At 45.6% G+C, this 14,285-nt stretch overlaps 1 protein-coding gene across 1 annotated transcript in view; it reads left to right on the top strand.

Moving 5' to 3' along the window:
• The window catches only part of GABBR2 (gamma-aminobutyric acid type B receptor subunit 2), a 645,054-nt gene that overhangs the window by 343,986 nt on the left and 286,783 nt on the right, over window positions 1–14,285 (top strand). Inside the window, exons 6-7 of the mRNA XM_083188433.1 lie at window positions 6,758–6,946; window positions 12,090–12,326. Of these exons, the coding sequence (XP_083044559.1) occupies window positions 6,758–6,946; window positions 12,090–12,326 (426 nt within the window). The remainder of the gene's footprint in view (window positions 1–6,757; window positions 6,947–12,089; window positions 12,327–14,285) is intronic.

Here is a 14,285-nt window from a genome sequence, read left to right as displayed (position 1 = left end):
GATGTGCAAAATATCTGTTAAAAATGTCATTTTAGAGGATATTTTGCACATCTCTCACAGCAACGTTGACACGCGAAGGGTTAATCAGCAGAGATGAATGTGAAGTAAAGTATGGATACCCCAATGTCTCCATCTATATAGACATACTTGCCTACTTTTGAAAACTAGTTTCAGGGAGATTTTAGCTGCTAGTACAATGTGCCACACCGCTGAGAGGGCGGACCATGCTCCGCCCAGAGGGCGTGTCTAACTCCTCCTATGGGCGTAACACATTTTTCTGCCTCTCTTGCTGTCTTTCCTAAGATGAGAGAAGACCAGAGAGAAAGAGAAAGAGAGAGAGAGAATGCATGTGTAAGAGACAGAGGGGGGTGTGAGAGACACAAAGGTGGGAGAGACAGAGAGGGAATGTGCGTTAGAGGGAGAGAGTGTGAGGGATGAAAAGAGAGAGTCTGTGAGTGAGAAACAGACAGACAGACAGGGAGAAAGTGTGAGGAAGAAAGGAGGAGAGAGAGTGTGAGTGTGTGAAAGGGAGGGAGAGAGGGCGCAATGTACTAAGCCTGAAAAGTGATAAAATGGAGAGTGATAAACAACCAACCAATTAGTTCCTACCTGTCATCTTTCAAACACAGTCTGTAACATGGCAGTTACGAGCTTATTGGTTGGTAGTTTATCACTCTCCATTTTATCACTTTTCAGTATTAGTACATCTCGGCCAGAGTGAGAGAAAGAGAGAGGGGTGAGCGTGAGAGAGAAAGAGAGAGTGGTGAGCGTGAGAGGGGGGGGCAGTGTGAGAGGGGGGGTCAGTGTGAGAGAGGGAGAGAAGCGAGAGCTTTAGTGCAGGAGAGCAGCATTCATATCCATATTACTCTCTCTGTCAAAAATGGGAGTGCTCATGAGGAGGGAAGGTGCCCAATATCCTGCAGCTGTGTTTTGGCTCCCGATGTGAGTCCCGCCCCCCTCAAAGGTGGCATGCAGGTCGACCGGCTCCTGTGGTAGGTGATATGGGGATTGGCTGTTTATATTGATGTCTATAAGCGCACACTGCAGCTCCTCATAAAATCAGCTTGTGGATTCCAGGAGGCTCCCTTCCGACTCTAGTCTATGACGGTGACGTGGGCAGCGGCTCCTCTGTTGTGTCACACCCATGACCAGTCACTAGCTTTAACAGTGTTGGTGACAGAGCGGGAATCACACTAAACGTGTGCTCCGTGACCCACAATCACTGTTAAACAATAGCACTGCAGCACATGGAGCCAGTCTGGAGACAGCCTCTTTTGGGACAGGAACCCAGCCGCAGGCAACTCCATTCCCTCTGGCAGTTCATCCCCCGTGCACCATTATATTACATTACACCCCCACCCTGTTAGAGCTAGTACACACACCACTTTATTACACTACACCTATGGTAGTTTCTAAATCCAAGTGGGCTAAAGGACCTTTCATGCCCAGGGGGAGGAGCAAGGCCAGGGGCTGTGCAGCTCCACCATCCATGCTACCACTGGTTAACTTTAGTAACCAGGTGGAGAGCGAAGCCACTGCGCCGAAGCGTGGCGAGCGAAGGGAGTCCATAAGGGTCCGTTTGTGTCCCTTCCCTGGACCTTATTCCTCCCCTCTCCTCCCCTGTCACATGACAGGTCCTTTATCCCACTTGGATTTAGACCTAACCCTGCACCTGCTCCATAATACAGCCAGTAAATGCACCATTAAATTACATTACAGTCCCCCACCCCATATTACATCCAATACATACACCATTATATTACATTATGTGCACATCAGCCACCCCATATTACAGCCAGTACACACACTTCACGTACATTACACAGAGCCCCCTTTCCCCCATTACTTACTCACTTGGCAGTGTTGCTGCTCCAGGGAGACACCTGGCAATGTGGTGGAGGAGGCAGCTGACCGGAGGCAGATTAACACGAACGGCTGGCCTGATGCACGGACTGAGCCTGCTGCTGCTCTGTGTGTGGTGGGCGGGGCCAGGCTCCGGGAAGCAGAGGCTCAGAGCTGCCAGCTCTGGTCTCTGCTCCTCTGTCCTGATCAGTCACACAGAGTGACTTCCTCTCAGCGGCGCACAGCAGCTCGGCCACAGCGAACCACAACCCTGCGGTGGCCGGCTGCAATGTTCTCTCTGCAGGCCCCGCCCACCACCATTGCGCCGTCCAGATTTTAATAGAGGTGTCCCGGAAACCGGGAAGAAAGAGGGGGTTTGCGGGGGAGCGGGAGGCTCCTGTGAAAGTCGGGAGTCTCCCGCTGAATGCGGGAGGGTAGGCAAGCATGTATATAGATTTTAAAGGTAACCACAGAGAGTGGCAGGGGCAGAGCATGATTCCATATTTGTATAATGGACAGAGCACATTCAGTATCTGACCTGAACAAATGAAGTTCTGTTTGGTAGGGAGTAAGTGGATTCATAGATGAGAAAGGACATGAATGTGAATAAATCACAGAAACTAAGCGTGCCACAGGAGACCAGTTAGATAAAGTAATTCCCCTATGGAAGGGGAAATTTACGTAAATGGCAGAGTTTATCACAGGCCCTAAAAGTAGCAAATTCAGCCCTAGCAGAAGCCATGACATAATTTGGGAAGGATCTTCATTTTAACTGCTGCCAATCTTGCGCAAAAATCAATATGTACTAGAGTTGATATGGCCACCACTGTAATTAAAAGTGTTTCTTTCTGGAAATGGTACTGTACTTGTATGTCACCCTTGCAGGAGCTTATTAAACATGACCTCTGCTCTACTTTTCCCCTCGGAGATGGAAAGCCAACAGCCCCAATGCAAAAAGAGGCAACTTTCATACCCAGGAAATAAAGATAAAATTCAAATTTGCAGTGTCCTAATAATGTTATGGATTGATTACACCAGGGTTGCCTACCCTCCCGGAATGGCCGGGAGTCTCCCGAAAATCGGGTCCCCCTCCCGGCCCCCCCAGAAAGGTTGGCAACCCTCCCCGATTCAGGGGGCCCCCCATTGCGCCCTCCCATTGCGGCCGTCTTCCCCTGACCTCTGCATTTAAATGCCGCAATCCGCTGGTCTCAGAGGTAAAATGTCACAATCGCGTCATTTTAGCCCCGCCCCTCCACAGAGATCCGTGAATTCGGCTTAATGACGCCACGCTCATGCCCCGCCCCCTGAGCTGCTGCTGAAAGTTGGCAACCCTGGATTACATGATATAAAACCACATGTAAACCTTTGTGTTGTTTAAAATGTATATTTTTTAAGGATCTGCAAATTATCTTCTAAGTGTATTAACATTTATTGTTCCCTCCCTTGAACTGACCTGATTGGAGACAGACAAGCTTGGATCCAGTAATAGATAAAGATCTGTATGGTCATAACGTTTTGTATGGTAATCTTGCTATGACTGCATCAGTGTTCATATGACATGTTAAGGAGTGTACAAACGAGTTGTAACTGGGCGATTTTTACTAAGCGATTTTGCTTAGCCAAATTTGCCCAGTCGCTGCTGGAGATAAGTCGGCGGCCATCTCCAGCAGCAGCCCATGCATACAGCACGGGGAGATTCAGGGAAACATTCTAAGCGATTTCAACAATGTAATCAACATTGCTTAGAACAATAGCCCCGTGTGTACTGTACATGGCTTTAATCTACTGCATTTCTCAAATTCCTATAAGATCTGTAAACGTCAAAGATCCTGACAATGGAACTGATTCAGAATTACTGTAATCACAGGGCTGCAACATTTTGCAGCCATGCGAAGAGATGAAAATCAATTAAAAATTACTTAGCATAAAATGAATTCCCCCCTTCCCGTGTGCAGCACCACACAGCTAAATCTTACTCGGAGCTGTGATAAGCCATTGGGAGATTGGGCCAATGTCAACACCAAACCTACCAATGGCCGGTATCTGGCCTGTCTTTTCCTGTGGCACTCGCAGAAAACAAAGGATTGCCGCCTACAAACACCTGCCACTTAACATCAAATATCTTTCGAAAGGTCTGGCTTTGTTTGCAGAGGGACCTCGCACATGCGCACACTGTACCCATAGGTGTGCGCACATTGAGTGTTAGGGGTGCGCAGGCACCCCCAAATGCTGTGCCCACCCTTATGGACAACTCCCTGCCGCTAGCAATACCAGCAATACCTTTTACCAAAGTCTTTTGCTTTTTAGACCTGTATTCCATTAAAATTAGTGCCCATCAATCAATTGTGTGTTTTGCATTGTTAATTGTACTAGACCGTTGTCATATCACTACAGACCTGCATAATCCATATATTTTTTTACTTTATATGCATGTACTGTTATACAGAGTAATAAGAATATTAAAACTGAAATAGGCCGGAGACTATGTTCTGGCTGAGAGACATTTTATATTTTAGCGAGTACCAATAGATGATGGTAAACATGCATGATTGGCAGTGATAGACACACCCAATGGGCAATGCTGGACACGCCCAATAGGTGGCGCTAGACACACCTCTTTGACGGTGCACGCCCTAATAAAATGGGCTGCGCACGCCTATGACTGTACCGTGTACATGCATGGTCTCTCGACCATCGGCAGGGCTACCAATACGCAGCCCTGCGACAGGGTCTGAATCTGGCCCAATATACCAGTAGTAGGATTTTTATTTAGGGCAGAGTACTGTCTACCGAGCAGAAGCTATTTTCACAGCTGTGGGCTCCATGTGAGGAGCGATCAGAGAGGTATGGGGTGAACCAGGAGAAGACCGTGCCAGTGATGCCAAAGGAGCGGAGGGTGTTTTGCAGGAGAGGGTGGTCAACAGTGTCAAAGGCAGCCGACAGATCAAGCTGGATGAGGATGGAGAAGAGGTCTTTGGATTTAGCCATTTAGCCGATAGTAGATCGTTAGTGACTTTGGTCAGGGCAGTTTCAGTGGATTGTAAAGGGCGGAACCTGGATTGGAGGGGGTCTAGAATGGAGTTAGCAGTGAGGTGGCTTAGGAGAAGATTATAGGCCAGACGTTCTAGGAGTTTGGAGTCAGAAGGGAGGAGGGAGATGGGCCTGTAGTTGGACAGAGAGTTGGGGTCCAGATTTGTTTTTTTTTGAGAATTGGGGAGACAAGAGCGTGTTTGAAGGAGGAGGGGAAGATCCCAGAGGATAAGGAAAGATTAAAGAGGTGATCCAGGTCTGAGCCGGACTGAGAGGGGAGGCACAGGCTTGGAGGCAATAAGGGGGAGGCACAGACTGGGACACAGGTAGGGGAGGCACAGGATGGGATGCAGGTAGGGGAGGCACAGGGTGGGACTTAGGTAGGGGGAGGCACAGGATGGAACACAGGTAGGGGGAGGCACAGGATGGGGCCAAGTTAGGGGGAGGATCAGGTTAGGGCCCAGGTAGGGGGAGGAGTATGCTGGGGTGCAGGTAGGATGAGGAGCAGGGTGGGCACAGGTAGGATGAGGAGCAGGCTGGGGCGCAGGTAGGATGAGGAGCAGGCTGGGCCCAGGTAGGGGAGGAGCAAGCTGGGGAGCAAGTAGGATGGAGCACAGATAGGGTGGGAATAGGTTGGGTGGTCACAGGCAGGGATACAGGTAAGGTGAGGCTCAGGCTGGGGCACTAGGTCGGCTGAGGCACAGGCTGGGGCACTATGCACTGGAGGATGAGGATCAATGAGTTATCTGCCACCTGCCGGAGGTGTAAGCAGATTGGAGCCGCCGCGCAGCCACCGAGGATGTACGATACCTCTGTGGGGCACCTGTAAAGCAGTGACTGGGGGAGCAGCGGGGGAGTGGCAGCAGCTAACCAGGGGAGTAGAGGGGTACAGCGTGTGACTGGGAGAGCAGTGGGTGACCGAGGGAGCCAGCTCCAGCGGCAGCAGTGACTTGAGGGAACCAGCAGCGGACCAATGACGGGATGGGATGAAACCAGAGGTACTTCACTGCGCTGTGCAGCCGCCCGCTGGAGGTGTAACCAGATTGGACCATAATTGGGCGTGCAGACTCCGAGAATGTAAAAAAACGTCGGTGGGGTACATGTGTACCTGTGAGTTGGGAAGCAGTGGGGAAGGGGCAGCGCATAACCGGGGGAGCACTGAAGCGAAGATCAGCGAGTGTGGGGCAGCGGGTGACCAGGTAGCCACCTCCAGCGGCAGCTGTGATGGGAGGAGACAGCGGTTGCGGTCACTCTGGAGGGGACCAGAGACGAGATGGAATTTCAAACCAGATGAAACACACTCCTCTGCCTCTTGGTGCACAGCAGCGCGGTGCCTCTGCAAACTTAAAAAAAAAAACCTCTTCCGGATCAGTGGTGAAGAAGTGCCGATATGTCATACCGCAGCATACCGGCCCACTTCGACCACTGGTTTTGACTATACAGTATAGTCAAAATTGAATAGTGATCGAAATCTAATCGTATTCAGCTGCATTTGATGCCGATTCAATCTTGATGCACGCTACTATTTAATAGAAATTGAACATAAAAATAGATGGTGCAGACAAGACTATAAACAGTAGTATAGATCTAGATCTAGATAGATCTTGCCGTGAGATTCGATCCCAATTTGATCCCGCTCGAATCAGGATAGAATTGTAAGGCAATCACACTGTCATTTTCTGCTAGCACACTTAAAGAGCCTAGTAAAAATTTAGTTAACAAAAGCACACCAATGTCATTTACTTCTTCCCCGAATAAACCTTATAAAGTTTATTATGAGGTTTTACTTTAAGTCAACAAAATATTGCTTTAAAACCATTTAAAACAATGTAATTGTTACATTTTTTTTCAACATGATTATTTAAATTATTTCATTTTTTTGTAGGCTTATGTTGAAGAGATGTTTGGCAGTAAGTATCAGTGGATCATCCCTGGATGGTATCAAGCACTATGGTGGCAACAAGCCAATGCTTCCACATGTTCAACTAAAAATCTTCTCACTGCTATGGAAGGATACATTGGAGTGGATTTTGAACCTCTTAGCACAAAACAAATCAAGACAATATCAGGAAGGGTGAGTATTTAACAGACTATAAAGTATATTATTGTAATTAAGTATATACTTTAGATTGTAAGCTTGTGAGCAGGACCCTCATACCTTTGACCATCTGTAAATACACAGGGGGAAACAAAACTACGCATAAAATAGGCGTATTAGCATAAAATATCTGCCTATTTTATGCATATTCGTATTTTCGGCATTTAATATGCCGAAAATACCGCAATTTGTATTTATGGCACATTTGTATTTGTATTTCCGAATATGAATGTATAAGCCGTCGAAAGAATATGAATAGTTAATTTACCTAATTTACTAAATGGCTGTATATAATATACGGCGGGTAATTTGCGGGATACGGCTTCTAATTGCTGGTAAAATACACCTGGAAAATACACTTAATTTTCCAGGCATATTTGGCAGAAGCCTGCTCGGATCAGTCAGATCCGTGCAGGCTTCAGTGTAAGAAAATTAAAAAAATAAATAAATAATAAAAACCAGCGTGGGATCCCCTACGGCCACAACTAGCCCCATGCTCAAAGAGCTGGTCCTGGTTTTAAAAAATCAGGTAACAATTTAAATAGGGGTTCTCCGTATTTTTTAAAACCAGCACCAAGGGCCGGTCCTGGTTCCCAAAATACGGGGGACAAAACGACTTGCGGTCCTCCGTATTTTGTGAACCAGCACCAGGCCCAACCAGCCAGCAGGGTAATGCCACAGTTGGGGGACACTTATGGGTACTCTTTACCTAGATGGGCGCCCGCGATTGAAATCGCGGGCGTCGGGGGTAAAAATCGCGGTCATCGCGGGTAAATCGCGGGTACATAAAAATCTGCTACCCGCGATGACCGCGATTTTCCCATAGGGAACAATGTTAAAAAGGCTGATTGAGCGCGATTTTCATGTAAAATGCCTCAATGCCCGGGATTTGGACATAGGAATCAATGTTAAATGGCCTACAGAGCCCAAATAGGCACAATTAACCCTTAAATGTCCCCCCAAATTTTTAACGCCACCCCACGATCCACGCCAACCCGAAGCGTGGCGAGCGCAGCGAGCCCGCGAGGGGCGGCGGTACGCGTCCTCCGACCTTTTCATGCCCTACTATCCACTAGGGCGTGGAGTGAGAATAGAATAGTGTGGCGAGCGCAGCGAGCCACCGAGCCCGAAGCGTGGCGAGCGCAGCGAGCCCCGCGAGGGGACGCGGATACCTTCACAGGTAGACGCGTCCCCTCGCGGGCTTCACAGGTAGACGCGTCGCCACGGACACCTGTGAAGCCCGCGAGGGGACGCGTATAACTGTGAAGGTATCCGCGTCCCCTCGCGGGGCTCGCTGCGCTCGCCACGCTTCGGGCTCGGTGGCTCACTGCGCTCGCCACACTATTCTATTCTCACTCCACGCCCTAGTGGATAGTAGGGCATGAAAAGGTCGGAGGACGCGTACCGCCGCCCCTCGCGGGCTCGCTGCGCTCGCCACGCTTCGGGTTGGCGTGGATCGTGGGGTGGCGTTAAAAATTTGGGGGGACATTTAAGGGTTAATTGTGCTTATTTGGGCTCTGTGGCCCATTTAACATTGATTCCTATGGCCAAATCGGGTCCATTGAGGCATTTAACAGTAAAATCGTGTCCATCGGGCCTTTTAACATTGATTCCTATGGCAAATCGGGAGCATCGCGTCGCGGGCATCGCGGGTACATTTATGGCCGGCCGCGACGCGACCGACAAGATTTTCATGTTTAACATGGGTTTCAATGGGAAATCGCGGGCATCGCGTCGGTCGCGTCGCGGCCACACATAAATGTACCCGCGATCACCACGACGGGCGCCCATCTAAGTAAAGAGTACCCACTTATGATATAAGGTCCTGCGGCCAAAGCCTTACTGCTCAGCCTGGGCAGAGGGGGGAACCCCAATGTAGGGGTCCCCCCCTCCAAAAAGTACTGTGTGTAGTAGTCAGAACATCTTGATGGGTTGTCCTATTGTGGACACAAATTGCATGATAAACCAATTGCTTGAAAACACAACAAAACTTCAGGGGAGGGGAGGGGGGCAATAAAAAAATGAACACCTTTCCCCACTCTGTCTGTCCCTGATGGCCCTGGGCAGTGGCCCCCGGTCTGAAAAACTGAGGAACTATGGGTCCCTGCAAGCCTGGGCCACATACTGGGACTTGGAGAACTCGGCCCACTAATGAGATAGCTGGGACTCTTATGGGCCCTACATACATAGAGATTTGTGTCAGAAATTCATAACGGGAGATTCAGCATGGGAGATTTGGTGACGTAAAAAACTGCACTTCATCACAAAAATAACCTTTTAAATTATTGGAATCCCCCGCAAACAATCGTTGGTGGTACAGTGGGAGCAAAAAAAATAACTTACCCAGTCCGGAGTCCAGCGTTGCATCCTCTCACTCCCGCAGCATCAGTGAAGAGAGTGGGCGCGGCGGACCAGGAGGCAGAGTCAGCGGGACTGCAGGTAGGCATAGGCGGCGGCATTCGGCGTCTTCAGTTGCTCAGAACAGCCCTGCTCATCTACCACACATGCGGGAGATGAGCAGGAGCTTTCTGAGCGACTGCTCTGAAATGTCCGGCGGGTCCGTTCTGAATCTTGGACAGATTCAGAACGGCGGGTGCGCATGTAAATCGCTGTGTGGGCTATACACACAGAGATTTCAATGCGTTTTCAGGCATTTTCTGAGTGATTTGTTAAAATCGCTCAGAATATGCCTGCATATCGTGCTGTGTGTGGGGCCCTTTAGTTCCACAGCAGAACCGATAGTTAAATAAATGTACACACACACCAGAAAAATAAAACTTTGTTACATATGGAGCCCATTCATACAGATACTCACCTTTCTTGATAGTAGTTTGGTCCCCTTCTCCAGTAGAAATCCAATTAAGGTTCCTGTGGAAGGAAACCATAATTACGGGATCTCCAGCGTAGATCGTCAAACAGTAGAAACCTCAGACAGTTTAGGTGGCCATACATCAGAAAGATATTGTACCCAATCATACAATCTCAATTGATTGTAAGATGGATTGGTAAAAATTTTCGCGGCAGCCCGCAAAACAATATTATCCTAATGGATTACAGCCAATACTTTGAGCATAACATTAATTGAACCTAGAATAACACACTTATTCCAGATGGACTGGGTGGAGATGCTCCAGAACAAGGAAGAAAGGGTAAATAAATTTCTATCAATATGGCTACCACATATAAAAGAAATGACCCTGGACACAAAAAAATTATTAAAACAAACAATAAAATCAACGGCCTGGTTCGGTACAGAAGTCATACGATTGGGTAAAGATCCCTTTTGAAAAAATGGGAAAGAAGCAATTAGGTCAAATATGCAGCCAATAGTCTAGAAAGAAAGAATAAGGTATAGATAGACATGACTAGGCGAAATGTATAAACATAACAGAATAGGGAGGGGGGAGGAGGGAAGGGGGGGGGGTAGATAAAAAAACCCAACACAGGGAATATAAATATGGAACATATATGTATAGAGCAATAAGTTATATGCACACTTTTATATGTGAACTATTTGTTAATGATGAAAATTTAATAAAGAACTAAAAATGAAGATGGATTGTATGCAGATTGTGTGCACATCGTGTGTGCACAATCATACAATCACACATCTCCTGGCCCCGGGAGATTGGAGGATTGGTCCTCTGATCTGATGTGCAGCACGTCAGATCAATTGGGATTGGGAGCATATTGCATGTGCTTTTAAGCACATGCAATCTGTCTTTAGATGGCTCATACAACCAGAGTCATGTGACATTCCCTCTCTGACTAGCAGAGTACAGAGGTATAGCTTCCAGGCAGACACTGGCAGTGAAGATGTTGGGAGCCGCAGAAGTTTCCAGCTGCAGGCGGGCGTGAGGCTTAAGAGAACAGTGGACGTCCTTTTGCACAATTCTGTCACTACTCTGAAAACAGTTTTCAGAGGATTACTGCATTCAGGCTATTTAATAATGGCATAACACAGCAGATGTGAGTAGATTTGTAGTTGCTTGCAACCTGTAAATTTGAAAAAAAAAAAAATTGATTATTGGTACTCGTATCCTTTTATCCTAGTAGGCCAGCCCCCTATTTAATTGAAGCTTCAATCATACAATCATGCAGCAGATGGATTGTATGATGGATTGTATGACAGATTGTGAGTAAATTGTGTGTCCAAAAACCATCAAGGACTGCCGGGGAGTTAAAGAGAAATTGGACACAATCATGATTGCAAGACCGGTCTTTCTGATGTATGGCCACCTTTTCTCAACAAAAGCCATTTCTCAGTCAAATAAACACCAATGGGGTTACAGGTTGAGTATCCTTTATCGGGATATCTGTTATCCAAATTATTCTGAAGACCATAGTTTCCGGAATGTACTTTTTTTTTTCGCTGAAAGCACTACTGGTGACATTTGTAACTGTCACTACTGGGGAAATGATATGTAACTGGCACTAAATATGTGCAAGACAATTATAGTTGAAATTGAAATTCAGTGCCTGAGATAGGACACAAACTTTGTATCAGATCACGAAACCTTGTTTCATGCACAAATAAAATATGTGTGTATTTCATGTGTTTGTGATGTGCTCATACAACATAAATGCATTTTGTGTTGACACATGGATCCCATCCTCAAGATACCTCATTGAAATATAAAAATATTCTGGAATACGCAATAATCCGTTATCCAATATGCTTATGCATTTTGGATAAGGAATAAAAAAAACTCATAACTGCCATTGGACAACAACATTTTTACAACAATTGCATTGACTTTCTTGCCTTATTTATGGCTGCAAAATCTATCACCATTCCACACAATAAATGGACAAATAATTTTGCAGGAAGGCCAAGCCACCAAAATGCAAATTATGAGCCACTGGGTAAATCTTAATGCCACATCAGAAGACACCCAGCATTTTGAACATTTAATTTAATATATATGTGGGGTGCTCCCTAGAATAATGTTCACAGAGTTTAAGGACAGACAAAAGAAAAGCATTATTTAATATGGCACTCAACTTTAGCAGTACAACGTCGAATGTATATCGGTTACACACAATGCTGATTTATGAAATACTATGAATGTATTTAATATACCAAATCATTCATGTTGTTTGTTTGTTACTTATTTAGACACCGCAACAATATGAAAAAGAATACAATGAAAAGAGGTCGGGTGTGGAGCCCAGTAAATTTCATGGTTATGCCTATGATGGAATGTGGGTAATAGCCAAGACACTGCACAGAGCAATGGAGTACCTCAATGCAACCAACCGGCATCAAAGCATTCAGGATTTCAACTATACAAACCACAAGCTTGGAAAAATATTCCTTGATGCAATGAATGAAACAAATTTCTTTGGTGTAACAGTAAGTGGCCTCTTCTCTTTATTGTTTTCTGTAGCTGAGAATCGTTTCAAAATATGTCAGAAGTACAGCATGTATTGCAAAGTACTGTGGTAGGAATAACATTATTGAATATTTCAAAGCTGAATTTATTTATAAAGAAATGATATTACACATTGTCTTGGTTAAATTGTATCACAATATAGAATAGGATTTGAAAGTTATCTTTCTGGGGTTTTCTATTTTATCATCTAAGTATTTTTATCAACCAACTTTGTTAAATGTCAGGCTGGTGATAGTGTTTATGGTAATTTGAGGCTTACAGACATGGTAAAACAATGTCATATGGCAATGAATGAAAAAAAAAATATTTAAATTAATCTTGATTTTATAAATCAGGAAACACTGGTCAGCAAAGAGTCAGTAAAGTAAATATACTAGCCTTATATGGAATATGTCAATTATCTCTTTTCTGATTAACCTATATACATAACTATCAGGCGGTCGCAATCTGGGGTGTAAGGAGGTTACACATGTAGGGGCAACATCCTATCTTCAATAGAACAGCCATCTTTGTAAATTTACCCATAGAGTCCTCAGCTGTCAATGAAGCCTTGCGGTCATGAACCAGTTTGGCAGAGCTTATTACTTTACGCTGTAATTAGTTTTCACATACCTCCCAACTCTTGGTTGGCTGCGGTCTTGACTTCATCCGCAGTCCCAAAAAGGGGCATGGTCTCGCAAAAGGGACATTCCCATATTGGCACTGCGGGGGTATGGTCATCACTGTTAGCTGCTAGCCATGCCCACTGTCCCCCCTGATTCTCTGAAAAGACTCTGTGCACAGCATCTATTAATGGCAATCCCAATTGCCCCCCACAGTGGGACAATGCCGGCCATGGATGGGATGCGAGACAGTCCCAAAAATTTGGACTGTCTCGTAAAATTTGGTCCAGTTGGGAGGTATGCTATCAATCTGTCCTAAAACCTGAAGCTTAAATAGGTGTCAGTGCATTTTTGGTCTCCAGAAAAATGGCTACTTCTTGCACTGTACAATTCCATCAGCACTGTAATTCATCAATGTTCTTAAGACATTATTCTGCAACTGCCCTTCAGCAGGCTGAACAAGCCAAGAAAGGGGGGAAAGGAAGAATGTCACAGTGTGGTGCACCTACAGACTTTGGATAAAATATAACTTTTAATAATAGATTTCTAAAAGCTGCGAAATATACAACACACATACATGAATGACACGGACAGTGAATTTAAAAATAATCCTCACACCGTGAGGCTCCCAGGATCTGTGTATTGTTCAGTAGTAGTGCTTGGGGATATGTGTAAAAATGTTGCGTGATTCCACCGCACAGTAACAGTTATAATACAAATGTTGCAACAGTATCCCACTGCCCAATAATAAAGGAGATTCCTCCTATCAATTAAGTAAAGGCAGTTAAGTTAATTGATAGGAGGAATCTCCTTTATTATTGGGCAGTGGGATACTGTTGCAACATTTGTATTATAACTGTTACTGTGCGGTACATTGTTACACATATCCCCAAGCACCACTACTGAACAATACTAAGATTAAAAGAAGGGACACAGATCCTGGGAGCCTCACGGTGTGAGGATTATTTTTAAATTCACTGTCCGTGTCATTCATGTATGTGTGTTGTATATTTCGCAGCTTTTAGAAATCTATTATTAAAAGTTATATTTTATCCAAAATCTGTAGGTGCACCACACCGTGACATTCTTCCTTTCCCCCCTTTCTTTGCAACTTATCCATGTCCAGTGGTAGCACACCCCTAATCAATATATGTTTGATTAATCATTAATGCCTATTAGGGGGCCATTTTGAAATACCTGTGGATAATTTCTGTGCGACCGGTCACCACCAAAAAACCTCCTTCTCTGAACAAGCCAAGATCTGTTTATATTGGTATTTTACTAATAGCTATATTCCTGCATTTTGGATACTGTTTT

The sequence above is a fragment of the Crinia signifera genome, chromosome 5 (assembly GCF_055691185.1).
Source record: "Crinia signifera chromosome 5, ASM5569118v1, whole genome shotgun sequence".
Classification (NCBI taxonomy): domain Eukaryota; kingdom Metazoa; phylum Chordata; class Amphibia; order Anura; family Myobatrachidae; genus Crinia; species Crinia signifera.
The sequence above is the reverse complement of the archived record's forward strand: the minus strand, read 5'-3'. Positions and strand labels throughout refer to the sequence as shown.